Genomic DNA, 26,695 nt, shown 5'->3' with positions numbered 1-26,695 from the left:
AGTGTTCACTTTGGAGAACTTTCTCTAACCGGGACCCATCGGAAACCGGTCCCCGTGGCAGTGGCAGAGGTAGGTAGACCACGGCTCGCTCGCTTCTAAAGCCCCAAACGCTGCTGCCTGAAAAACAAAAGTGAAAGGGATGTGTTCCATACAAACAAAGCTTCCTGGTTCCTTAGGCAGAGAGCCCACGTATAGAACATTGTGTCTATTATGGCCTTCTTCTGTGTTTGGGGGAGAAAATAATAACACGTGTAGCTGGGAAAAGACACAACAATTGCTTACAATAATTGGTTATCTTGGGGGAGATACAGGAACTCTGAAAATGTTTCCACCTTCCAGCAATGAGGGACACGTCGTGCACAACTGTCCCTTGTACCACGGCACTTGGTCCTTGACGAAGAGGCGGCAAGAGGGGTTCCCGCCCGTTCGGTGCGGTCCGGGGTGGGGACCCAGAGCCCGCGTCTTTCGCGAGTGCACCTGGAGCCCGCCCCGCCCGCCGAGCCCGCCCGGACTGCCGCTCTCGTCCCGCCCCCGCCTTCCCATTGGTTGAACGCCGCGCCGTCGCGTCCAATCGCAGCGCTTTGCGCCAAATTTGAATCGCTGTTTTCTTTTGAATCGGGAGAAAGCGGCGGGCGGCGTTCTGCGCCTGCGCAGCGCAGCGCAGGGACAGAGCTGGGTGGACCACCCGGTCAGTGGGGAGGGCGACGGCGGGGGGAGCGGGGCCTGCGGCGGCGGCGGCGGCGGCGGCGGCGGCGGCGGCGGTGGACACGGGCCTGCGGGCTGCGTGCCCGACCCGGGAGCGCGGGGAGGGCGGCGGGCGCAAGTGGACGCGTTGCGGGCTCCTCGCCGCGCGGACCTGGGCAGCGCCCAGACAAGCGGCGAACGCCCGGGTGGCTGTGCGGGCGACTCGGCCGGGGTGAGTCGGGGCCCCAGGGGGCGGGGGCCGCGGAGACCCCACCCCGGGCTCTGCGGGGCCCGGCTCCTTCCGGGTTCGGGCTCCGGGGTCTTGGTGGGGACTCCCGGGCGGCCGGATGGCCCCCCAGGGTCGCGTCCCGGCGGCGGGTCCTGGGGGGGCGCTGCCAACTGGAGGGCGCCCGAGGAGGGGGCTGCGCGGGCCTGGCCGGGGCTCCCCAGCTGTCAGACGGGGCGGGCTCGCGGGGACGGCGGCCGCAGCCGGCCACTGGCGACGGACCTCTGGGCTCTTTGCTCTCAGAGCAACCCCCCCCCCACTCCCGCCGCGTTTTCTACTTTCGCTATTTTATCTTGTTTTTTATTTTACTCCAGTGCGCGTCCCCGCAGCGGAAGAGTCGCCCGTGAGTTCGCTTCTGCCCGGCTTTCGCGCGCGGACTGGCTTGCTCTCGCGGCGCTGTCTGGAAGATGGGCCCCGCGGGACGCCTGGTGACCATCCGGAGGAGCGGGGCCGACGGCGCGCACTTCCCGCTGAGCCTGAGCTCCTGCCTGTTCGGGAGGTGAGCCCTGCGCACGCGCGCGCGCGGGCCGCGGGCCCGGCCGGCCGGACTCCGAGGTCCCAGTCCCCGGATACTAAGGCAGGGCCCGGGCGCAGCGCCCTGGCGGGGGCCCGTCGACTCGGCGGCGGCGTGGTGTATCACCAAGCCGAGCCTCGGAAACAGCGTTTGTGTGTCCAGTGGTGCTTTTGTCCCGCGTCGATGTTGACATCGACTTGATAACATGTTTAGGTGCAGGGAAGCGGAGACAGTGCCACATCCGGTTTCAGGTCAGGCGTCTTGAGCAGACAGACAGCTGGTGCCTCTGAAACCCCGGGACGGGGTCGGGGACGGGGACGGGGACACACTGCAGAGCAAAGGGAGGAAGGAGGGAGGCGCCTGCGGGGCTTGCTGGTCTTCGGGGCGGGAGCCCCTCGGCTAGTGTTTTGAGAATGTCTCCTCTCTCGGTGCCTTCTTGCGTCGGTGGTGGCCGTTACTGGGGTCCCCTATGACCAGCGACATTGTTAATCGCCCCCATGTTTCTAACGCACGCGCCCATTTAAACAAATAATAGGTCACTCTCTCCCCGGGACCCCCGCACGGTGCCACCTTGACTCCCCTGCAACCCACACCGGGTGCTGCTGGCTGCCACGCCACCTGCAACACCTGTGGCTCGTCTGTCCCACTACCAAACTCCCCGAGGACAGGAGCGTTGGTGGATAATTCTGTCCTCAGTGTGTGTGGGGCGGGGGGGGGGCGGCGTGTACGATCAGTATTTAGCGCGGGAGCTGCAGAACTGGAATCAGCCCACAGCCGTGGCTATCAGCTGACGCCCGTTAGGCCCCTGGCAAGATGTTTCCGTGTCCCAGCGTGGGAGGCTCATGCCCCTGGCCTCCGTGAGCCCAGATCAGGGACGCTGCTGCTCCTCCTGCAAGGCACAGGACAGTCCCCTCTGTAAACAGTTATGTGGCCGAGGTCACTAGCTCTCATCTATACAGATCCGAGTTGGCAGGCGCCTGCCAAACAATTTCTCACTTCTGATGAGATAATCTCTCGCTTGCTGGAATGTTCTTTTACCTAAAAATCAAATTCTTTTCTTTGATGTAAAGTAGCTGTTCACTTTCATTAGCTTCTTTTCTAAAGAAAAAAAAAACATAAAAACACATTGGTATCAAATGGCAGTAATTGTGGTTTTTCTACAGCAGTGATTAGGTGATTATGCAAGACTTGTAATTTAGACACCCATTAATAAGCGTTTGGTCGCAGGATGTGGGCGGGAAGAGAGATCTTGGACTCCAGCCGTGCCTACTGAGAGCAGAGACAAAAAGTGTAGCGCTGTTCCAACCCATAAAACCACAGGGCGGTAACAGGACACCTGGGACCTCACCAGGGCCCACTGCTGGGTTTGGGAAGTCTCCCTGCACTTCCTGCTGGGCTGAGCTGTTTTGTGAAAAGACCAGTTGAATCTAGATATCTTTTTTATTTGTTACTTGTAGATTAGTATTTTTAAGGACAGACTTGTGAATCTGTCGGTTAATAGAGTAGTTTATTTTATTTTATTTATTTATTTTTAGAGAGAGGGGAAGGGAGGGAGAAAGGGAGAGAAAGAGAAACATCAGTGTGTGGTTGCTTCTCACGTGGCCCCCACTGGGCCCACAACCGAGGCATGTGCCCTGACTGGGAATCCAACCAGCGACCCTTTGGTTCACAGCCTGTGCTCAGTCCATGAGCTACACCAGCCAGGGCTAATGGAGTATAGTTTTAAAACAATAAAAAGCTCACAAGTAATAGCACTTAACTGTTTTTTCAGGCAAATGACAGATGTGCATAACCGACTTAACCTTTTGAAGAACACCATGATATAGGTGCTAATGTAATTCTTTTTGTATTTAAAGAACTGAGTCAGAGAGAGAGAGGTGCTGGCATCAAATACAGCACTTTTGGTGATGATTAAACCTTAGCCCTGGCTGGTGTGGCTCACTGGTTGAACACTGGCTTGCAAATCAAAGTCGTGGGTTCCATTCCCAGTCAGGGCACATGCCTGGGCTGCAGGCCAGGTCCCCAGTAGGGGGCGCATGAGAGGCAATCACACATTGATGTTTCTTTCCTTGTCTTCCCCTCTCTAAAAGTTAAATCTTAAAAAAATAAAAAACGAACTTAAAAACCTTAAACTATATATAACATTACAAATGAACCTACATAAACCTTTCTGTCGAAAAGCAGCAGAGTATTGATAGTAATTCTGATTCTGCAAACTGATGTAAAATACTCCTTTAGTGGGGCCTTATAGGCCTAGATATTAGAGTGAAAGGTAAGTCAATATTATATAGTAACGTTATAATCATTTTTAAGGGCTCTGAGTTTTAAAGATTTAAAGTACTTGCTTATACAGTACTTGTAGAAATTAGCAAAATTCGGAGCCGGCTGACAGCACCCAGTTGGTTATGCCGTTACGCTCACAGATCCAACGCAGAGTCCAGTGCCGTGCTGTTTTATTTTGAAATATTGGTGTAATTTTCTTACTGCAACAACCTAAAAACACCTCCCTCCTTTCCGACGAAGGGGCGTGGAGTGCGACATCCGCATCCAGCTGCCGGTGGTGTCCAGGCAGCACTGCAAGATCGAAGTCGGCGAGCAGGTGAGCGGGCTCCGGGGAGACCAGTGTTTACAGAGAACACCCCTCACCTACGGCCTCGGCGTCACCCATGTCCCCCTGTGCTTCCGCTTGCAGGCAGTGTTGTTTAACCTCAGTTCCGCGAACCCCACGCAGGTGAACGGAGCCGCCATCGACGGGCCCGTGCGGCTGAAGCACGGCGACGTGATCACCGTCATCGACCGCTCTTTCAGGTCCGTGGGGTAACGGGCCTCCCGCCCCCAACACCGGCCTTGCAGGCCGCCCGCCCGTGGTGCTTCTCTGACGCGGGCGAGTGTCGGCGGGCCTGAGACGGTCGTTCTCCAGCCAGCCCCTAACCCTGTTCCGGCGGACCCGTGGGGCTTGCGTCCCCGCAGCGGGGTCCCAGAGGGGGGGCCCGGTCCCACGGGAGTTCCAGTTTGTTGTGTTGAGAAACTGCACACGTTTTTTTAGTTTATTGTTTTAAACTAAAATATTCTGGTCAAGAAAGGTACCAAACGAGATGAGGTGAACAGCCCTGGAATCATCACGTGTTACGGGCTGAATGGCACCCCGCAGCCCCCCCCAAATTCACGTGTTGAGGTCCTGACGCCCAGGACCTCAGAAGGGCTGTGTTCGGAGGCAGGCACGGCCTCTAAAGACAGGGGCAGGTTGATCTGAGGCCTGCACCGCAGGCCGGAATCCAGCCTGGCTGGTGTCCTGGTGTGAGGAGGTGAGGACCCAGAGGGACCCCGGGCCGCAGGTACTCAGAGGGACAGCCCGGTGTGCAGGTGGCAAAGGGAAACCATAACAAGGCGAGAAGCAAGGCCCAGAGGAAGCCAACCCTGCGGACACCTTGACCTTGGACTTCCAGCCTCTGCAACTGTGAGAAATAAGTTGTTTAAGCCGCCCAGTGGGCGGTATTTTGTTATGGAAGCTCTAGCAGACTAACCCACCACTGAAGGCATAATTAGAGCATTTCCAGAAGCTTCTTTGATGTGTCTTCTAAAATCACTGCTTTCTCTCGCCAAGCAAAGCACTAGTGTGGCTTTCTGATCGCATGAGACTCTTTGGGGTGTGCTGCCTGGGCCTGCCCCCCGACCCCCGCGGTTCTGCCTGTGAGACCCCGTCCCTCTGTGATAACAGTGTGTGCTTGGAACTCACTCTGCGCCCGGGGTGGCGGGGTTCACATGGACGGCCTTCTCCCTGCCTCATCTGGTGGGTTAGGTCCACGGCCATGCACAGCTGGTTCTCTCTGCGTGGACGGTGGAGTGACTTCCAGTGTCTGAATTCGCCTTGTGGTCAGATAAAGCTTTTACTGATCTGCGTGTCTGAAAACAGGTGCCTTCCACAGCTCTCGGCGCTCTGTCCGTGACCGGCAGGTTCAAATCCCCCCCGCACCAGGGTCACAGTCATTCTGCCCTGATTCTTATTATTCCACCGGGGATGTTAAAATCCTACATTGAGGGCGTGTTTTTTTTCCTTTTTAAAAATTTTATTTATTTATTTTAGCTATGTTATTTTTTCTCTACTGGAGACTTGGCTGTGTGTTTAAGTTCAGGATGGTCTGGTGGATGAAGGTCTATCATTTATTCTTTTGACATGTTCTATGCCTTTAACAGTGCTTTTGATGAGGATTTCATGTGTGATTTTTTTCTAGCACATACGTTCAACTTTTCATAATCCTTAAGGTCTAGGGTGTTCCTTGGAACTGGCTGTTAGGAGCCCTTTTTGTTTATAATTCGTTTGTCTTGCCAGAGGGGCCTGTGGTCGTTAGAGAGTGTGCTTGGTCTCTGAGGACAGTGTGTGTCTCTCCTGTCCGATGGTGGGGCGGCCTCTCCAGCCCTCTCCTGGTTGCTCTTTGCAGGTATATCTCTTCCGCGCTTTTACTGTCGTCCTAGTTGTGTCTTTGAATCTAACTTGTGTCTCTTGTAAAGACACAGGTGGGTCACTTTTCCATTTGTTTTGCTGAGTGGGACTCTGCCTTCATTACGGCCTCCATGAAGTAGTTTCTGCTGTGCCATCTGAACACCCGGGTCGTTTCTTTCCCTCTGCTGTTCATGAATTCGCTTCATTTTTAAAGGGTGTTTTTATTGAACAGGAAGCTGTAGGGAGGAAGTACTTGATGTGGAAGGGGACAGGAAATATTTCCTCAAAATGAGACTCTGTTCAGTTTCAGGGTAACTGAGGTGACTGAACACCTCCAACAGCAAGCAGCAAGTGGGTCTTGGGAACAGAGCTAGAACTCCGCCCTGTGAGTTCAACCCCAGACGCCCAGCCACTTCAGGTGGCCTCCACATTCAGATCAGCCCTGGCTGGTGTGGCTCAGTGAACTGAACACCGGACTGCAAGCAAAGGGTCGCAGGTTCAGTTCCCAGTTGGGGCACATGCCTGGGTTGGGGGCCAGGTCCCCCGTGGAGGGCACATGAGAGGCAACCACACACGGAGGTTTCTCTCTCTCTTTCTCTTTCTCCCTCCCTTCCCCTCTCTCTAAAAATAAATAAAATCTTAAAAAAATAAAAATAAATTCACATCAGGCCACTTCACTGTGTGCCCAGGTTCTCTCTGCATTTTAAAAGGTTGATCCCTGGGGGGTGTGAGATCAACTGTACATCGTGCCCAATGCCTGTCATCTTCATAAACTGCCTGTTTGTCCACTCGCAGAGGGACTGAGTGGGTAGCCGAAGAGGTCACAGCGATCTTCAGTTAGAGCCAGCTCCGCAGTCTCTGCAGGAAGTGACGGCACTGTGGTTCAGGCCTCCGACGCCCCGGGGCTCCCTGGTTGGCTGCCAGCCCGGCAGCTGATTTCTGGGAGCGTAAACTAGCGAGCGCCCCTTCCGTCCTCGCTGCAGTGGGTTTGCGCGGAGGAGGTGCTTGCTTGGGGACCGTGAGGCCTGCAGGCTGCTCAGTGTTAAGAAATTAATCTGGGCCCCCAACCCTGGACACAGGGGTTCCGAAGAAAACTCGAGGCACCTTGTCTTAGTTTCTTTCAGTAAAAAGCACTTTCCTGACTCTAAATTTATTTCCAGGAATAAGGTACCAATTTTTTTTTAGAGATTCTATTTATTTATTTTTAGAGGGGGGCAAGGGTTAGAGGAAGAGAGGGAGAGACACATCAATGTGTGGCTGCCTCTCGGGCACCCTCGCCGGGAGCCCGGCCTGCAAGCCAAGGCATGGGCCCTGACTGGGAATCGAACTGGCGACTCTTGGGTTCCTGGGCTGGCTCTCAGTGCACTGAGCCACCCCAGCCAGGGCGGGGGTGAGGTAGCATCTTGAAGACCACGTGAGGTCTGTGCCTTGCCCCCTCGCTATGGCTCAGACAGGCAGGCTTCGCTGCCAGTCCCAGAGCAGTGATCCCAACACGTGTCTGCGTTCTGTGCACCCCAGGTACGAAGACGACCGTCACCAGAGTGGAAGCGCGTCGGCTGAGTTTCCAGGACAGGTAACGGGGTCTCGTCGCACCTTGGGCTCTGACTCTCGCGTGTGCAGATAGGGGATCACTTGTGTGCGCGTCCATGGACAGTTCCGTACGAGGGAGGTGACGTAGCAGTTAGAGCAGGAACGTGTAACCAAGGGGGTGAAACAAGTTGAACTCGGATTAAAATCATTTAAACCGCACTTCCTTCTTTATTCAGAACGAGAGTTCTGAGTTAGTCTTCCCCGCTTGGCCCGAGGGCTCCGGGCTGCTCAGGACCTGACCCGCAAACCTCTGGCTGGGACAGCCGCTCCGGGGCTCGGGGGCCGCCCGTCACCGTCCTGCGTGGCCGCCCCGCCCCTCTGCGGCGGTCACATCGGGGCTGTGAGTCCCACGGCTCCTTCCCGGTTTTGGTGGGCAGGTGACCCATGACCCTGGAAGGGAACTACCGCCGGGGTCGCGCGGCAGAGTCTCATTACTTGTGCCGTCAGTGCAGGAACCGTACTCCAGGTGGTGCAGCTGACTAAAGCACCACCTTTCTGGGCCCATCCTCGGGGACTCAGTGGGACTTAAGAGTGTGAGGCACATCCTGAGAATTTCTCCTGACGGAGCTGCCCATGCTTCTCAGGGTCGGGGTGGGGTTGTTGGGGTCTTGTTATGGGCACCCCTGAAATTAGCAGCGGGGGCTTCACGGAAGACGTCTGCTCCTGCGGAGTGCTGAGTCTGCCCCGGAGACATGGCCTTCATGTTGACCCCGAGGCTCATCCGCCCTGGGTGGGGGAAGGCTGGGTTTTGAGGTGTCCCGCCCACCTGCCATCATTCTGACCTGTTAGTGGGTGGTGGGAACCACCCAGCTGGAGGGCTGGGCTGGGGGTTAGACAGGAGCTCTCAGTGGTCTGTGAACTCTTCGTTATTTGGGTGGGACAGAGCACTAAAACTGAACGTTTAGAACCTACTGTAGCAGTTTGTACATGTTTTAAAATATCACTTAATTTTTATTGTTCAGTCCTGTCTTGGTCAACTTCTGGTTGGAAATTAGAAACTGATGCTTCCGTGTGACGTTAGGGAAGCAAGATGTGAGATGCCAGGAAAGTGGACATTGATTTCGGAAGTTAAATTATTTGCCTTTGGGTGTATTCTGTGGATCCCTCCCCACCCGGGAATTTTCCAGATGCTATCTGGAAAATTTCCAGATCCCCAAAGGGGAAACAACACTGGGCTTTTATGTCTTAAATACACGGTACCGTATGCCGGTCCTTGGCCCCTGCAGCACCCCCGTGACAGACCGGGGCAGTGCTGGCCCTGCGGGCAGCACCATGGTGCCCTGCGGCGGCCGCCCTGCCTGCCGGGCCCCGACACTCCCAGGAGTCTGCCGGCCGGGAGCACACGCGTGGGGTGGCGCCGGGTTCCCCCACAGGTCCCACGGCCGACTCCTGGTGAAACCGAGGCTGCAGTCTGTAACTCGGTGCCTCCGGTGGGTTCTCTGGCGCAGCATGCGGGTGAGGTTTCACCGGAGCGCCCTTGGAGGACGAAGGGAAGGAAGCGCGAGGAAGCCGTAACAACTCAACGCAGGTTCAGTGTAAACGATGTTCAGCTTCCAGTTTGGTTCTTACTCCACCACTGTACGTGTATTCAGAGCGCTGGCCCCCGCACGTCTGGGGCTCATTTCTCCAAGTCTCTTATAAGAGGGACATCAGGCCAGATGGGCAAAGAAGGCTGCCAGCAGGTAGACCATTTTCACAAACCGGACCGTCGGTTCGGGAAAGGGCACTAAACCACTCTTTGTTCTTCCCCAATCCACAGGCCGCTCCGCGTCGGGTCTCCCGGTCTGGCTTCTCTCCGGACCCTGGTTAGTAGTGTTTCGGTTTATTTCAGACCCTGCGAGGTCAGTTTTCTGCGGGGGGTGGGGGGGAGCATTGTGGTGGGGGGTGGGGGGGGGACAGGATCAGGAGGGTTCTCGGTCCGGGCTCACGGGAGTAGACAGACACGCGCAGACCCCGAGGTAAGGCTCTGCCCGGGTGACAGGCGGCGTGCCGTGCTCACTGGGGGGCGCGCACGTGGGTGAACAGTCTTGCTGCGCTGTCTGCTCCGTTCCGAGTGGATGAATAAATAGCATTTGATGCCTCGGACTGCTTACAGGAGACTCATGTATTGTCTTCTTCGGGTCATAACACTAGTGTCAGAATACGGTTATGACACATTTGGGGCGTTCAGTAACGTGTAGTCTAAGTGAAAAGTCTGGTTACAAGACAGTTTTAAGTTTTCAGAACTGCCTGTATTAATCCCTGAGAAAGCCTTGAACTTGTCTCTTATTTCCTAATTCACTGTCAAGATGGCGAAGCTGGAGGTCGCGGTGCTGCCGGCTCACAGCTCACGGAAGACGGCGCCTCGGGAGAGCCCTCGGCACGCACGGGGGTGGCCGGGGCGGCCCGCGCCGTCTCGCGCAGCTCCGGGGGCCCTGCTGCCAGAAGCACCCCCGATGGGCGTCGCTCGGAACCCCTCAGGGACAACCGCAGACACGCAGCGGGTCCCCCGGCTGGGGGCCTTGGCGAGGGGGCCCGCGGGACCTTAGTGAGCAGGAACGGAGGAGCCGAGGCTCTGCCCTCGCCGTGGGGTCTTGAGAAGGGTGGAGAGAAAGAGTCTCCCTTTAGGAAGCTTTATGAGTCTATGAAGGAAAAGTTAGACGTGAAATCAGAAAAAGAGAATGTTCTACAGAGTCATAGGAAATCAGGGTCCCGGGGTCACTGCGCAGCCGACTCCGAAAGTGCTGGTGGTTCGTGGGGCGAGACGCCGCGACAGGGCTCCCCCGGGTGCCGGCGGAGGTCCCGGCGGAGCTCCCAAACCAAGGCCGTCCCTGCCCCGGGACAGCGAGAGGAAGAGGGAACAGGCGAGGGGCCTGGCCCCACTCTCGAGGCCACCACGAGTCCCAGCGTCCCCCCCAAGGAGACCACGGGAGCCAGCACCCCTGTCCAATGCTCTCGCCGAAACTCCTCGCCAAAGCGCCAGAGCGGAGGCCGGAGCGGTGTCCGAGGAAGCGAGCCCGAGAGCCCGGAGCGGGGTGCAGCCTTCACTCCGAAGGAGCTCTTCCCCGGGCACGGGACGCCCACTGCAGGTGAAGGTGCCGACAGCTTCGGAAACACGCCGGAGAAGGCCTTTTCCAGAAAGAGGCGGAGCAGCCTCCCTCCAAAGGTCGACGTGGTTGCTGCAGAAGCAGAGATTCCAAAGCCAGCGGCGCTCACCCCGCTGCTGGTCCGCGTGGAGAGGAAGGGGCCAGGGGCTTCGCTCGGGCCACCCCAGCCGCGGCGCGCCACAGCTGGCCCCCCCGGCCTCGGTTCCACTGGCGTCGGCGACTGGGACGAGTCCATTCGTAAGTTTCCTTCACTTGAAGTTCCTTTCCCCCGAAGGTCCCATGTCCCTCCGTCCACGAACGACGTCACAAGACCTCCTTTCTCACAACAACGGTGCGCCCTGGGGCAGAGAAGCCAGGCCCGAGGGCACGGGACGGCGGCGTCCGTGGTCCACGTCGGGGCCTTGTCCTGACACCTGCTGGTCACTGCAGGGGGTGGCGGCAGGGGCGGGGGTTAGGGAAGGGCGGGTGTAGCCGGGGCTGCGTGGGGGCTGCAGACGTTTTCACTCGACCGCCCCGTTCCGGCCCCAGCAGCGCAGGACGGGGCACACGCAGTCACCGTGCCCGGGGGGCTCAGCTCTGCTCTGCCGAGCGTCCGTGTCCCGTGAACGGGGCCTTCTAAGTGAGGGAAGTCCCTCAGAAACCTTCATGACAGGGCGGCCCCCAGGTATTTACACCGTCTTCAGGGTCTCCTGCACGTGGCTCCTCGGGAGACACGGCGCTGTCCCCACGGCCGTGTGTGTTGGGGGCTGTTTTGTGCGCTTCGCAGACAGCCACGCTCGAGCGCCCACGGGACAGGCGGTGCCATCTCCGTGTTGCAGAGGCGTAGGCGGGCACCCTCCTGCCCCGCCGCGAGTGGCAGGCGAGGTGGCTCCCGGGTGCCTGCCCTCTGCCGGGGTCTCAGGCGTCAGATGCGGCCGCTGGCCGTCCTCTGGGCCCTGCTCTGCCGGGTGCGTTGTGGGCGCAGTGCGGCTCTCCGTCGTGGGGCCTGCACAGTCGGTCCCGGTGTCCCTGAGTGTCAGGGCGGGCGTGACACTCGCACAGGACTGGCGTGGGCCAGGGGCTTGTAAAGGAGTGTCGTGGGGGTGGTGTCGCGTGCACGGCCAGCGAGGACCCCCTGCAGAGCTTCCGGCGAGTTCTGCGCCCAGGCCGGTCTCGGCGAGGCCCGAGTACATGTCTCCGGGGAATGTTTGCTCGGGCTGGCGCTAGAGCGTCCGTCCCTGTGGCCCCCGGCCCCGCAGCCAGGTGTCTGCGTCAGGCCGGGCCCTCCAGGGTCTGTGTCCGCACAGGACGTGCCGGCATTGTAAAGGGCATGCCTGCTGTCGAGCCGGGGTGGGCATGTGGGTGGTCGGACCCCGAGCTGTCATGAGCCCTGAAAGCAGCTTTCGCTTCCTCAGCATCACCGGGGAGGGAAGGTCGGGGGGGGCATCCGGGGCCAGGGACCTGTCCCGTCAGTTCGTCTTTAGTAGCAATCAGAAACTCCAAGCCCTGGCTGGCCTAGCTCAGTGGACTGAGCGCGGGCTGCGAACCAAAGTGTCGCAGGTTCGATTCCCAGCCAGGGCACATACCTGGGTTGCAGGCCACGGCCCCCAGCAACCGCACATTGATGTTTCTCTCTATCTCCCTCCCCTTCCCTCTCTAAAAATAAATAAAGAAAATCTTAGAAATAAAAGGAAAAAAAGAAAGAAACTGGCCCTCTGGGCTCCCGGGGTAACTTGCTCCATCGCATTCCCTGTCTGTGTTCTCCACTTCAGACAAGGTGGACGGGGTGCCCTTGAAGACACGGCGGGTCTCCTTCGGGGGCCACCTGAGACCCGAATTATTTGATGAAAACTTACCTCCTAACACGCCTCTCAAGAGAGGAGAGACACCCACGAAGAGGAGGTCTCTTGTGACCCACGCTCCAGCTGTCCTCAAGAAAATCATCAAGGTACGTGCCGCCGCCGCCGGGGGTTTCCGGCCCGCCCGATGGCCCGCGTCCCGCGTGTGTTCTGCCAAGCTCCTCACAGGAGTAAAAGCACACTCAGACTGGTCTCTTCCTAGTGTAGAGAAACAACAAAACGTCTAAATGAGCCGATTCCCCGGGGGGGGCGGGGTTGGAGAAGGAACGCCTGGGTGTCGAACCTCTGTGGGAGGTGGCCGAGCCCAGGCGAGTGCTTGGGCCTCTGCCTGCCCAGGCCCCCTGCCCACCTCCCCGGGCCAGAGGGCCCCTCTGGGGCCGCAGCGACAACCGCCAGTTGATAAAAGTCTGGAGAGGCCATGACACATGACCATAAGGTGGTGGTTCTTCTTTTAGAATCACGAGGTGGGAGGGAAATCTTGGGTGGTGACGCCCCTACGACCCTCACCGCCAGCTGCTGGGGATTTTCATGCCGCTCCCCTGGGCTGGGCTGTCGCAGTGTTAGATCTGGAGGGAGGCGTGGCCCGAGGCTCACCTTCCCCGGAGGCGGAGGCGGGGCTGACTTCCCTTGTTTTTCACACCCAAGGGCCTGCAAGGTGCGTCTGCCTCCTTCCTGTGCCTGCCGACCCCCGGCAGTGAGCGCCCCTCTTTCCTGCGCACAGACGCGGTCATGCACCCGCCGATTGGTCTGCCTGGGTTCAAGCCGCAGCCCTCACTTCCTGGCGGGCGGTGTCCTCCACCCGCTGCCGGGGACACCTCTCAGTGAGGGCTTGCTCGCTGCGCTTTCGCCTTCTTTCCTTCAAGGGTGGGCGCAGGCGCCCACGCCTGCCTTGCACGTGATGGACGGTGGTTGAAATGGTTTGGTGCTTCAGCATTTAAACAGCTAAAGTCCTTCGTGTGGGCTCAAATCCAGCTTTATTCAAACTTTCTGAGCATTGGGGAGCGGTCCAGAATCTCTCACGATGACCACTGGGCACCCTGCAATGAGTTCAGGTTCGGGGTTTATTGTAGGTTCCTTGCTCTTGGAAACAGCTAAAATCCTTGACTGGGTGGGGCTCTCACGGTCACCTTAGAGGTGTGACGTTCGTGGCGAGCCTTCTTAGAAACACCTCGATCTTGACAGGGACAGCCCCAGGAGTCAGGGAAAGAGGATTCTTCGGAAATCCGCCTGGAGGTGACCGCACAAAATGTGCCTGTGAGCTCCCCAGCTGGCCGTCCTGCAAGATCGTCTTCGGGGGCAAATGACGGTCGCCGGAGGTCGTCCAAGCCACCAGCCTGGAGCGGCAGCCAGACACCGCCGCAGACAGAGGTCCCCAAGCGGGGCGGGAGGAGGAGCGGCGGCACGCCTGCTCAGAGGGCCGCCGCGGAGCGCGGCCAGCACGGCCTCCTCCAGATGATTCAGTCCCGGAGGAGGAGTGGGGCCACGGAGGCCAACCTGATTGGTGAGTGTCGTGTCGTGTCTCGGGGGCGTTCGCAGCTGGGTCTCCTCACTCACCGACTCCCTGTGGGGAGGTGTCAGCGTCTCTTCCTTTCCACAGTGGCCAAGTCCTGGGCAGACATCGTGAAGCTCAGCGCCAAACAGACGCCGGTGAAGGCCGTGAAACGCGGTCCCCCGAGACAGCCGAGCAAGAGGCACAGGAGGGTCAAAACCCCGAAGGTACGGGTTCTGCCCCGAGTCCCTCGGGCGCGCACAGTGTTACTTCAAGCGGCCTTACGTGTGGACCTGCGCTCTGACCGACGTTCTGTCCCCCCGCTCGCCTGTTTTCCAGAAGCCTGCGGGCCGCGTGTACAGTGAGTTCAGTACCGGCCACGCCAACTCTCCCTGCACCATCGTGATAGGAAAGGCGCACGTCGAGAAGGTGACCGTGCCCGCGCGGCCCTACAGAATGCTGAACAACCTGGTGTTCGACAGGAAAATCGACTTCAACGAGGACCTTTCAGGTGAAAGCACGACCTTGGCTCCCGTGAGCCATGGTCCTTCGATCCGTGGGGGTGTGGGAGGGTGTTGCTCTGCTGCGGGGGGAGCTGGAGGCCGGACAGCGCAGCCGCCTTCCTGGGGTCATCATGGCCCAGGGAGGGAAAGCTTCATCGGCGGGGGTCAGGCGTCCTGCGTGACGCGGGTACGAAAGGTAGACGCCCACCGTTGCCTGGGGAGCAGCACCGTTACCCAGGGGACCGGGAGCCACTCTGTGGGAAGAAGGCAGACTTGTTATACTTGCCCCCGAGTTCGAGCGGCTGGTTTGAGCCGTATTTTGCTGCGAGATTTCCTTGTCCTCCGGGTTGCTTAACTGTTTCCCGAGTCCGCGGTCTGTGAGGAGGTCCCCTGTCGGCATTGCCAACGCTCACGCGCGGACGAAGTCAGTGAGCCAGCGTCGCCGTGCCCGTGGGAAGAACGGGGGCGGCTGTAGCGGACTCGGGCCGTGGCGAGGCCAGGGCCAGGCAGGGTTCCAGGCCACCGAGCCGGGCCGGTGGTTCCCGCTTTGGGAAGTTGTGCGGGGGATAGGACTTGAGCCCGCTTGGCGGGATCTTGTACTCACTCCGGGGCAGGTGTGAACACGGAGGAGGCGTCTTCTCTGCGTGGGCCGTCTAGTGCGCCCTCCAACCAGGGCCGCGCTGTGTCGGCGCGTTTGGTTTTTAAAAACAAACACCCAGCGTGTGGCGCAGTGGGAACCGAAGCGTCAGTGCCAAGCCCCACGAGTGAACACGGCTGAGCCTCCACCACCCACACGTAGGTGCGGGTGCCCGCGTGGCCCTGAGAACCAGGTGCACGTGCGTGTCCTGATGTATCTTACGAAGCAGTGACATCGAACTTTACACATTCTCTGAAGGAAAAGTAAATGACTTTACGTACCTAGCGCTCAGGACAGTGGGTTTGCTCAGCCTTCCTTCAGCACGCTTTCCCTGAGAGTCACCGGCGTGCGCCCCCTGGTGTGACTTCCATGGCACAGCACCAGCGTGCGGGGCTGCCTAAGGCCTGAGTGTTCTTCCTGAGGCCGGGACAGGGGCAGGCGGAGTCCTGCATGGGCTGGCTGTTGGCTGGGCTGTTGGCTGGGCCGGGCCCTTCCCACAGCCGCTCCAACACAGGGTGCGGGGGCGCTGGGCAGTGTTTTGACCTATTGATGGCAGAACGAGAAAAGTAAGGAGAATGTGGGATAATGAGTGTTTCAGAAAGTGAAATCCTCCATTTAAAGGACTGCGTGTTGTATTCTTCCCCCCTGAGATTATATTAATCCTACTATTTGGTGTTGAAATGAAAAAAAAAATGCTGAGATTATGACCTGTCAGTATTAAAAATGGGCATCCTAAGTCATTTTTAAAACTTGGGGACATTTCACTTGTGCATAAAGTTCAGAGCGGTGTATGTGGACATTCTGAAGGCAGCACAAGGCCACGGGTGTCCGGACGCCTGCCCAGAGGCAGGCACGGGGGCTGCCCGTGTCCTCCAGCCAGAGCTCACCGCTGGGCACGGCGCCGGGAAACTGAGGCGGCCTCCTGTGTAGACTCCCAGGGAAAAGGCAGAGAAGAGGACGTGGAGGTTCTCACATCCGTTCATTGCCCTCTTTCCACGAAATGGGTTTATTAGTAACACACCACCCTCCCCGCCGAGACCCCACCCCCGGGAACCCTGGGGGGTTTAGTCTCGGGCTGTCTGTGGGGGCGGAAGTGGCTGTTTGCATGGAGGGGCCGTATGTTCATTGCCTCTCCGCTGTCTTCGTGTGGCAGGGCTAACTGAAATGTTCAAGACCCCAGCGAAAGAGAAGCCGAAGAGGATGAGCTTACGTCCCACCACCTTTTCCAGTTCGGAGGGCTTGTTCGGACAACAGGTCCAGGTCCCCGAGTCAGAAGAGAAACCTCTGCTCCGCGCCCCGGCCAAGTCTGGTTGGTTTTACTTTCTTCCTAGCGCTTTGGTGTCTTTGCTGGAACTGCGGGCAGTGGTGTTGTTGTTGCTGTTTCTGTTGCTGTTGTTTTAACGACAGGTGTTGTCTTCTGTCTCTACGACGGACGCTCTGATAAAATGCCTCTTCTAGCCTCTCCTGTTGTTTTCGGGGGGAGTCCTATGAGCAGTTGAGCCAGCATTGGTATTTAGTGGCTTGAGTAAAAAGGAATATTCCCTTAATAATCAAGCTACCTGTGTACACTTTTTTTGAACTGATTTCAGAGAGAGAGGGATTTGTTGTGCCACTTACTGATGCATCCATTGGTTGCTTCTTATACGTGCCCTGACCAGGGATCGAACCGGCAACCTTGGCATATGGGGATGACGCTCTAACCAGCTGAGCTACCTGGCCAGGGCTGTGTACAATTCTGCCTCTTTATTTATTACAAAGAGGTGATAAGCCAAAAAGTGTAGTGCTCTCTCATACTTCTAAGTAAATTGTTCGAACACAGAGTGACTGCAGATTACCGAAGACAAAGATAACGGTGCGGACACCGTGCCGTTCTCCCTGCTCCCCTCCTGGGAGGGGGCGTGCCCCGGGGTGAGCGTGGGGCGGGAGAGCCGAGTCCGTCCCGCTCTCTCACTTGGTACCGAGTTTGTGCTGTAGCGAGAACACCCGGCTACACGAAGGACGCTTCCTGCAGCTAAAAAGTAGACATCCTTGCTCTGACGGGGACACCGCGTAGTCTACGTGTGAGCCACGTGACCGCGTCGGTGGTTCAAAATAAGGAACAGCTTTTTCTCACGTTTGAAGAAAAGAACTGTCTGTGTGCAGGTCGCCGAGACATGGCAGGGTCGCCTCCAGGGGACCCTTCTTTAGGAATTTTGTTCACTGTCTGAGTCCTGTGGATTCTATCCACCTATGCACGGCCCCACTCGCTAACACAAGTAACATTATCCTTCAGCGTGCACGGTTCTCAGGTCAGACAGATGCGCAGCACCTCTGCGGACTCGGATTGTTGGTAAGGGGATGAGGAGGGTGAGTCATTGCCCGCTACACAATAGTTCGTGAGGTTAAATTACCAAATCCGTACAACACAGGGAAGAGAATATTCTTACTGTCTATGCTTTTACTTTTTATAGGAGAGAGCGTGTCCCCCAATGCTCAGAATGTGCCAGAAGAGCCGTCGGATGAAACGCCTGCAAGCCCAGCCCTGAGAAGACAGTGTATGACAGTAAATAAAAACATGAAAACTCCACCCCCTGAGACACAGCCTTTGAAGACAGCGTCCAGTGCGAACAGACCCAGGAGGTCCGCGGGGCGCAGGAGCACCCCAGTGCCGGGCACAGAGTGTGAACAGGAAGACCCAGAGTCGGACGCTGCCGAGAGCATCTCGGGAAGAGGCCTGGGGAAGTCGCCGGGACAGGCACGGCTCGCGGAGAGAGAGATGGAGGAGAGCGAAGGAGCCTTTGCGACATGGAACGGGAACTTTGAATCGAGAGAAAATTCTGAGAAGAGGATAGCTGTGAGGAGATCACGAAGATCGTCGGAGCTGAAAGGCACACCAAGAGCAGATGTGATCGCCACGAAGAGACCGCGAGAGACGGAATCCACGGAAGACCTGGTGGGCACCCACCATCTTCTCCAAACCCCAGGTCACGCCGAGGCACCAGTGGGTGTGGAGAACGGAGCCACAGGGATGTGCGCCAGATTTCCGAAACCAGAGCCGGTCGGCACGCCAGCCGAGGGGAACGGGCGGGTCAAGACGCCTTCCCGGAGTGTGAGTGCGGAAGCGCTCTCCGTGCTCAGGAAGCCCGCACCGACCCCGGGGGGTACCGAGCACACCCACACAGAACCAGTAGGTGGTGACGAGAGGGTGAAAGCATCACAGAAGTTTTCAGAACAGCAGCAGGACTCAGCAGATCATGTGACCGGAAGTAGGAGGAGGCAAAGAACACCCAAGAGGAAGCCCCAACCCATAGAAGACCTGGCTGGCTTGAAAGAACTCTTCCAAACACCTAAACACACCGTGGAAACAGCGACTGATGAGAAAACCATGAAAATACCCAGCAAATCTCCAAAACCAGAGCCAGTCAGCACACCGACCAGCACAAAGAGACGTCTCAGGACACCTCTGGGGACAGTGGACCAGGGGGGAGAGCTCTCGGCCCTCAGGGAGCCCACACCCACACCAGGGAAAATTACATGGTCACCCAGAGGCCCAGTAGGCGATGATGAGGATATCAGAGCATTGACGGGAACTCCGGAACAGAAATTGGACTCAGCCGAACATGTAACTGGAAGCAGAAGGAGGTCAAGAACACCCAAGAGGAAGGCTGAACCCACAGAAGACCTGACTGGCTTCAAAGAGCTCTTCCAAACACCCTATCATGCCGTTCAAACAGTGACTGAGGTCAAAACCATGAAAATACCCAGCAAATCTCCAAAATCAGAACCAGTCAGCACCCCGACCAGCGCAAAGAGACGTCTCAGGACACCTCTGGGCACAGTGGACGTGGAGGAAGAGCTCTCGGCCCTCAGGGAGCCCACACCCACACCAGGGGAAGGCACGCACTCTGCCGGAGAGCCGGAAGGTGATGCTGAAGATATCGGAGCATTGATGGGAACTCCGGAACAGAAACGGGACTCAGCCGAATATGCAGCCAGAAGCAGAAGGAGGTCAAGAACACCCACGAGAGCGAATCAGCCCACAGAAGACCTGGCTGGTCTCAAGGAGCTCTTCCAAACACCACGTCACACAGATGAGCCAATGACTGAGGACATAACCACAGAAACACCCAGCAAATCTCCAAAACCAGAGCCAGTCAGCAGACCATCCAGCACAAAGAGACGTCTCAGGACACCTATGGGGAAAGTGGACACAGAAGAAGAGTTCTCGGCCCTCAGGAAGCCCACACCAACACCAGGGAGAATTGCATGCGCTCCCAGAGCCCCAGTAGGTGATGATGAAGATATCACAGCATTGACGGGAACTCCGGAACAGAAACGGGACTCATCTGAACAGGTAACCGGAAGCAGAAGGAGGTCAAGAACACCCAAGAGGAAAGCTGAACCCACAGAAGACCTGACCGGCTTGAAAGAGCTCTTCCAAACACCCAATCATGTCATGGAAACAGTGACTGATGACAAACCCATGAAAATACCCAGCAAATCTCCAAAACCAGAACAAGTTAGCAGACCATCCAGCACAAAGAGACGTCTCAGGACACCTTTGGGGACAATAGACACAGAAGAAGTGTTCTCAGGCCCTAGGAAGCCCACACCAACACCAGGGAAAATTACACGGTCACCCAGAGTCCCAGTAGGTGATGATGAAGATATCAGAGCATTGACGGGAACTCCGGAACAGAAATTGGACTCAGCCGAACATGCAACCGGAAGCAGAAGAAGGTCAAGGACACCCAAGAGGAAGGCTGAACCCACAGAAGACCTGACCGGCTTGAAAGAGCTCTTCCAAACACCCAATCACGTCGAAACACTGACTAACAACAAAGCTACCAAGATACCCAGCAAATCTCCAAAACCAGAACCAGTCAGCACCCCGACCAGCACAAAGAGACGTCTCAGGACACCTCTGGGGAAAGTGGACGTGGAGGAAGAGCTCTCGGCCCTCAGGGAGCCCACACCCACACCAGGGGAAGGCAGGCACTCTGCTGGAGAACCAGAGGGTGATGCTGAAGATATCGGAGCATTGAAGGGAACTCCGGAACAGAAATTGGACTCATCTGAGCATATAACCGGAAGTAGAAGAAGGTCAAGGACACCCAAGAGGAAGGTTGAACCCACAGAAGACCTGACCGGTTTCAAAGAGCTCTTCCAAACACCAAATCATGTAGTAGAACCTGTGACTGAGGACATGACCATGAAAATACCCAGCAAATCTCCGAAACCAGAACCAGTCAGCACACCAGCCAAGGGGAATGGGCAGATCAAGACGCCTTCCCAGAGTGTGAGTGTGGAAGCTCTCTCCGCGCTCAGGAAGTCTGCACCGACCCCGGGGGGTACCGAGCACACCCACACAGAACCAGTAGGTGGTGACGAGAGGGTGAAAGCATCAAAGAAGTTTTCAGAACAGCAACAGGACTCAGCAGATCATGTAACCGGAAGCAGAAGAAGGTCAAGAACACCCAAGTGGAAGGCTGAACCCACAGAAGACCTGGCTGGTCTCAAAGAGCTCTTCCAAACACCACGTCACACCGATGAGCCAATGACTGAGGACATAACCTCAGAAATACCCAGCAAATCTCCAAAACCAGAGCCAGTCAGCACCCCAGCCCGCACAAAGAGACGTCTCAGGACGCCTGTGGGGAAAGTGGACACAGAAGAAGAGTTCTCGGCCCTCAGGGAGCCCACACCCACACCAGGGAAAATTACATGGTCACCCAGAGCCCCAGTAGGTGATGATGAGGATATCAGAGCATTGACGGGAACTCTGGAACAGAAACGGGACTCATCTGAACAGGTAACCGGAAGCAGAAGGAGGTCAAGAACACCCAAGAGGAAGGCTGAACCCACAGAAGACCTGACCGGTTTCAAAGAGCTCTTCCAAACACCCTATCGTGCTGTTGAAACAGTGACTGAGGTCAAAACCATGAAAATACCCAGCAAATCTCCAAAACCAGAACCAGTCAGCACCCCGACCAGCGCAAAGAGACGTCTCAGGACACCTCTGGGGACAGTGGACGTGGAGGAAGAGCTCTCGGCCCTCAGGGAGCCCACACCCACACCAGGGGAAGGCACGCACTCTGCCGGAGAGCCGGAAGGTGATGCTGACCATATCGGAGCATTGAAGGGAACTCCAGAACAGAAACTCGATTCAGCCGAACACGCAACCGGAAGCAGAAGGAGGTCAAGAACACCCAGGAGAGCAAATCAGCCCATAGAAGACCTGGCTGGTCTCAAAGAGCTCTTCCAAACACCAAGACACACAGTAGAATCAACGACTGAGGACAAAGCCACCGACATGCCCTGCAAATCTGCACAAGCGAAACCAGCTGTCGTGCCCGCTGGCAGAACCCGGCGGCTCAGGGCGCCCGCAGGGAAGGCAGCCGTCAGAGATGAACTCTCAGCCCTCCGGAGCCCCGCACGGGCATCCGGGAGAACCGCCCGGTCGCACAGAGAACTGGAAGGTGGGGATAAGGATATGAAATTGTTTGAGGAACCTCCAGAACAGAAACTGTGCCCTGCAGAAAATGTACCTGCAAGCAAGAGGAAGCCAAGAACATGCAAGGAAAAGGCCCAGATTCCAGCAGACCCGGCCAGCCTTAAAGAGCTCTCACAAACAGCAGATCACACAGAGGACCCAGTGGCTGTGGCCGACAGCACTGAAATGCCCTCCGGGTCTCCACGGGCGGAAGCAGTGGTCATGCCCGCAAGGACGAGGAGGCAGCTCAGGGCACCAACAGGGACAGTGGCGGTGCAGGAAGAGCCCTCGGCCCTCAGGAGGCCCACGGGGACTTCGGGGAAAACCACGCGGTCGACCAGGGAACGAGAGGGAGCAGATAAGGATATGAAATTGTGTAAGGAATCCCCAGAACAGAAACTGGACCCTGCAGAAAATGTAACTGTAAGCAAGAGGAAGCCAAGAACACGTAAGGAAAAGGCCCAATTTCTAGAAGACCTGGCCAGCCTTAAAGAGCTCTCCCAAACACCAGATCACACAGAGGACCCAGTGGCTGTGGCCGACAGCACTGAAATGCCCTCCGGATCTCCACGGGCGGAAGCAGTGGTCATGCCAGCAAGGACGAGGAGGCAGCTCAGGGCACCAACAGGGACAGTGGCGGTGCAGGAAGAGCCGTCGGCCCTCAGGAGGCCCACAGGGACTTCAGGGAAAACCACGCGGTCGCACAGAAAACCTGTAGATGGTGCTGAAGACACCAAAGTGTGCCAGGGACCCCCAAGGCGGGAGCCAGGTCCTGTGGGAACCGCCGTGGGCGGCGGACGCCAGCTGAGATCGAGGCCGGGAAAGGCCCAGCCCCCACACAGCCCGGCCGGCAGCAGACAGCTCCTGCAAAGCCCAGCTCGAGACGAGGAACTGGGCACGGATACTTCGGGCCTTACGAGAACTTCAACGCAAACACCAGACCAGAGCAAACCTGCAACGACATCCAGGAGAGCCCGTAGGGCCCGGGACGAGAAGCCCTCCCAGGAGCCGGTGGACAGCAGGGACCCTGAAAAAGCACCCAGTGAGAGCAGCGTCGCCCTGTCCCCCAAGAGGAAGCGTGAAGACGGAAGCTGCGCAGGCCCGAGGAGGCTGCGGCCCAGGACCCGCGCCCAGGACCCTGCCGAGGAGACGCCGCCACCGCCGCGGAAGAGACTGCGGACGGCCCCCAGAGAGCAGTGCGCGCCCCTGGAACCCTCCGAGCCGAAGAGGGGGCGCAGAGTTTTGAGAGAAGTCATTGAACCTGAGGACGACCTGCCTAGTGCCAACGGGAAAACGAAAAACAAGGGCCGAAAAGAAGACGTGGCCTCCCCAGACAAGGTGATGGTGGCCGATACAGGGTCCTTGTCTGTCTTTGTGGGCAGGTGTCCCCATGTCCGCTTGCTGTTTGGTGTAGGTTGTGTGGAACCCGAGTGTGTTTGTGGGTGCCCCTTCCCGAAGGGGTCTGCCGTCCATGCTGAGTCGCCGCAGACCCCGGGGAGAGTCCTGGGGGGATTCAAGGAGACACCAGGCTAATTTGGGAAAATAACTGGCCAAAATGGTCATTGCAGATGTTCGCAAGCCTTCTCGGGAGCCGAGTGGGGGGTGACAGGCCAGCCTCAGTGTGGACACCGCAGCCACTTAGCCTGCTGGCGGGGGCGGCGGTGTAAGTGAGTCTCCCTCGAGTTCACGTTTTATTTTTCTCCCCACGTTGGGTTTTCATGGTTTGCATCACTCATGAACGGCCCCTTGTGGCTGTCCTTCGTGTCTTTTAGGGAGTGTCCCTGCGCTCCGGTCTCCGAAATAAAACCCGTGGAGCAGAGCAGAGGCCGGAGCTGCTTATAGCAGCAGAAAAGGGTCAAAGAAAGCGGAATGAAAAGAAGCCTGCGAAATCCTCCCACGAGGTGGAGATTCAAAACCTGGAAGGTGGAGCCCGGAGTTCTGCTCCCGGGGACCAAGTGCATGAGAGGGGAATGTCCCCAAGACCTGGAAGGCGGGGTGCGGTGCCCGTGCCCCGTGGAGCCGAGGCGAAAGCTCAGGCGGGCAGCGTGGAGACCCTGGGGGCGACTCAGGAAGAGAAAGGAGGAGCACCACGTCCAGGTGTCATCCGCCTGCGGTCCAGAAAGGTGACGGTCCCTCCTGCAGGGGACGCCTTGGAGAGTCAGCCCAAGCAGAGAGTGACGCGGAGTGCCAAGAGACCCGTGGAAGATGCAAACAAGGCAAGTGGTTTCCTGTTTCGCTTTTCAACAAGCAGGGGACGTTTCCAGGTGCTCTTGCCTCGTGTTGCAGGAGCGAACGAAACACACCGGGCACGGTAATGGCCCCCAGGGGGGTGGCCGGGGGGGGTGGGGGTTCCCACTGCAGCAGCGTACTCGAGTTATGAAGACGCCGGTCAGGAACCTCGGGGACATGGGAACGTTAATATGCATCTGGCGCTTCTGACTGCTGGTCCCGGCGCCGCCCGGGAGAACGCCACCTGTCAGCCTGGCCGAGGTGACTGAGGCTGCTGGGCGGGCCATCGGGGTCTCCCGGGGGTCCCTTTGGAAAGCCCGGGTGAAGCTGAGCAGGGTGTGCCCCTCGGGCCCCTCTGCTCTTAGAGCCCCAGGTGAGTCGGATGTGCTGTGTCCTGTCTCTCTCCCGGGTCAGGTGCCATCTAAGTTAAAGGGCAGCACTAATGTCATGTCAAATTCAGCAGCCCGTGGGCTGCCCATCACTTGAGTAAGTCCACAAGGCCCGGTGACGTGCGCTCAGCGTTCCTCTCGGGGGCGCTTGGCTCGGCCGGCTTAAAAGAAAAAGTGACAGGTAGTCCCTGTCTGTGTGCGGGACACACCTGCTTCCCGGGGTTCAGGTAGCGACACTGGGACCCCCGTGGTGAACGGACTGGGTGACACAGCTGGGTGGCACGCTGCCGGCCACTGGTCCACCCACATCCAGGGTGGCTTTGAAGTCCCTGCCCCGCTGGTCACAGGGACCAGGACACAGCCGCCGACGGGCCAGCGAAGACAGGGCACATGTCCGCCCACGTGTTTGCCACCCCCCTCCCACCCCGTCTCTACACGGCCCCCCACCTGCCGTTCAGAGACAGCACGCGGCTCCGTCTGGCCCGGGAGCTGGCCCAGGCGCCGCATGCGGGCCTCGCGGTGACGAGGGGCCGCCTTCAGTGCCATCGGTGTTGGGGCGTTCCCGTTGCTCGCACTGCCCGTAGATTTTTTTAATCGTTGCCTTGTGTTTTTCTGACCCCACCCACCCCCACCCCGCCGTAAAGATCGCTGGTGGGAAGTGCTCGCCCCGCCTCACCATGCACTCTTCTGACCACGGGTGTGGGGCGGGGGCTGTGAGGCAGGGGCGCGGACACCTGGCCACTCACCCGTGAGCACCGCACGGACACCCGGGCCTCGGGGCGCCACCTTTTGTCGCCTGTTAGCTATTAGGGTGAACCTCCCTCTCCTAAGCGTTCACATGGCAGGTGGCCGGGGTCACACCCCCACACTGCTGAGCTGAGTGACTGTCCCCTTCGCACACATTTGGGGCCGGGGTCCTGCTCGCAGGACCGGGAAGATGTCGTCCTGGAAAGGACCGTTCTCAGGCAGCCCCGCCCCGCCCCGCCCCTGGGGAGGGCCTGGCAGACCAGAGTTACACTGGCTACGGGAACCGGCGTCTTACGTGACTGCGGTTGTGTTCTTCTCCCAAACAGGAGAACGACGCCGCGTGCGCCAAGAAAATGAGAACCAGGAGTCGGCGGGGACAGTGAGGCCGGCCTCTGCGCTGAGACGCGTCAGGGGGAGGGAAAGCAGCACCTTTGTTTTCCTGATAAGTCCTCGGACAACGTTTGCTGTGCGTTTAAAAGTGAATTCTGTAAATCATGTTTTTCAGGCGTTTCAGGGAAGAAAGCTTTTAAAAATGCCGGGCTCTGCAAGGTCTGTTCGGGCTGCGCTGAACTGACAGAAACCGGGCCGGGTTTGGGCCTGCCCCGCCTTCGGCTCCGCCCCCCGCGGCCCGCGGCCCGCAGCCGCCTGGGCCCTAGCACTTGCGTTGTAAATGCTTCTGTGTTTGTCTGTGTCCCCACCAGAGCCCCTGCCCTCACGTCCCCGCACCGTGCAGCAGGCCCTCGGAAACGTGGGGACGGGTCAGTGCCTGGGCTCGGGCGATTCGAGGTAACGCGCTGGGGTTGCCGCAGTTGAGGCCTCGCGGTGGCTCGCCTTTTTCACTGGATGAGTATTCTCAGCTCGGAGAGCTCTCCCCCGGGCAGGACCCGCCCACCGGCCAGGGCGCCGCCGGGTTCCACGCGGCAGCTGACACCCTCTTGGCTGCTCTGCTTCGGGGCCATTCGCCTTTCCGAGCATCCCCTGGCCCTGCCCCGCCGGTGCTTTTCTGGCCGCACCTGTCCGCCTCCACGGTGCCCCGCCCCGCCCCGCGCAGGCAGTGACGCGGCGGTCCCAGCGCGGGGGGGCCTTGCTCAGTGCTGGCACGAGGCCCCGCCCCAGAGGCCCGCGCTCCACCCCGCCAGCCCGCACCCCCAGCCCCGTTTTAAGCCCACACTCCTGTCTGGTCTCAGGTCTGGTGCAAGTCTAACTGCTGGGTGTCTCTTTTTTATGTTTCACTGTGTCCCGTCCCCCCGTGTCCCCTCGCCCAGAAGAGAGCACACCGGCCACCCAGTCACCCTGCCCGTCTGCCCCTTGCCAGGCTGCCGTGAGCACCGAGACCGAGGTGGCCGTCCCTGTCTGCTCTCTCGTCCCCCGCGTTCCCCCAATACCCCATGTCTGCTGCACGGAGTAAGACTCACGTGAAAATAAATATGTGTGAAGGAGTTTGGGCGTGTCTGTCTTCATCCGTGGTTGCTCCTGGGGCCCGCGCTGCCCTCACAGGGCAGCTCTGGGCTGCGTGTGAGGCCCCGGGGCAGGGGGTGTGTCGGGGTCGGTGACACTCGAGCTGGGCCGAGCAGCAGAGTGGCCTCATCAGAAAAGTGCTTGGCTTGAAGGTGAGTCACACGTATCATCCAGGGGGGCCAAGTTCAGGGAAAGTAGCCACGGGCTCCCTGAGACGGAGTCGAGCAGACTCGGGCGTCATCGAGACGCCGCGCACAGGAAAGTTTCTGTCACTGCGGGCCTGCGGAGCAGAGTGCTCCTCAGTGAGACCTTGAGGCTCAACGCTAGCTGGA

The 26,695-nt window shown here is 58.4% G+C and overlaps 1 protein-coding gene across 1 annotated transcript; it reads left to right on the top strand.

Annotated features, from left to right (window-relative positions):
• The first annotated feature begins 675 nt into the window (after positions 1–675).
• On the top strand, positions 676–26,339 carry MKI67 (marker of proliferation Ki-67). The gene is made up of 15 exons (XM_045854004.1): positions 676–916; positions 1,285–1,469; positions 4,008–4,083; positions 4,177–4,292; positions 7,444–7,498; positions 9,275–9,320; positions 9,804–10,838; positions 12,353–12,528; positions 13,622–13,940; positions 14,037–14,155; positions 14,268–14,439; positions 16,222–16,377; positions 17,519–22,878; positions 23,313–23,756; positions 25,232–26,339. The coding sequence occupies exons 2-15, from the start codon at positions 1,378–1,380 to the stop codon at positions 25,286–25,288; spliced, it is 8,223 nt and encodes a 2,740-aa protein (XP_045709960.1). The 5' UTR covers positions 676–916; positions 1,285–1,377; the 3' UTR covers positions 25,289–26,339.
• Positions 26,340–26,695: the final 356 nt, after the last annotated feature.

Source organism: Phyllostomus hastatus, unplaced genomic scaffold, assembly GCF_019186645.2.
Source record: "Phyllostomus hastatus isolate PE091 unplaced genomic scaffold, TTU_PhHast_1.1 phas_scaffold_1066, whole genome shotgun sequence".
NCBI classification, from domain to species: domain Eukaryota; kingdom Metazoa; phylum Chordata; class Mammalia; order Chiroptera; family Phyllostomidae; genus Phyllostomus; species Phyllostomus hastatus.
This window is presented reverse-complemented; position numbering and strand designations above follow the sequence as displayed.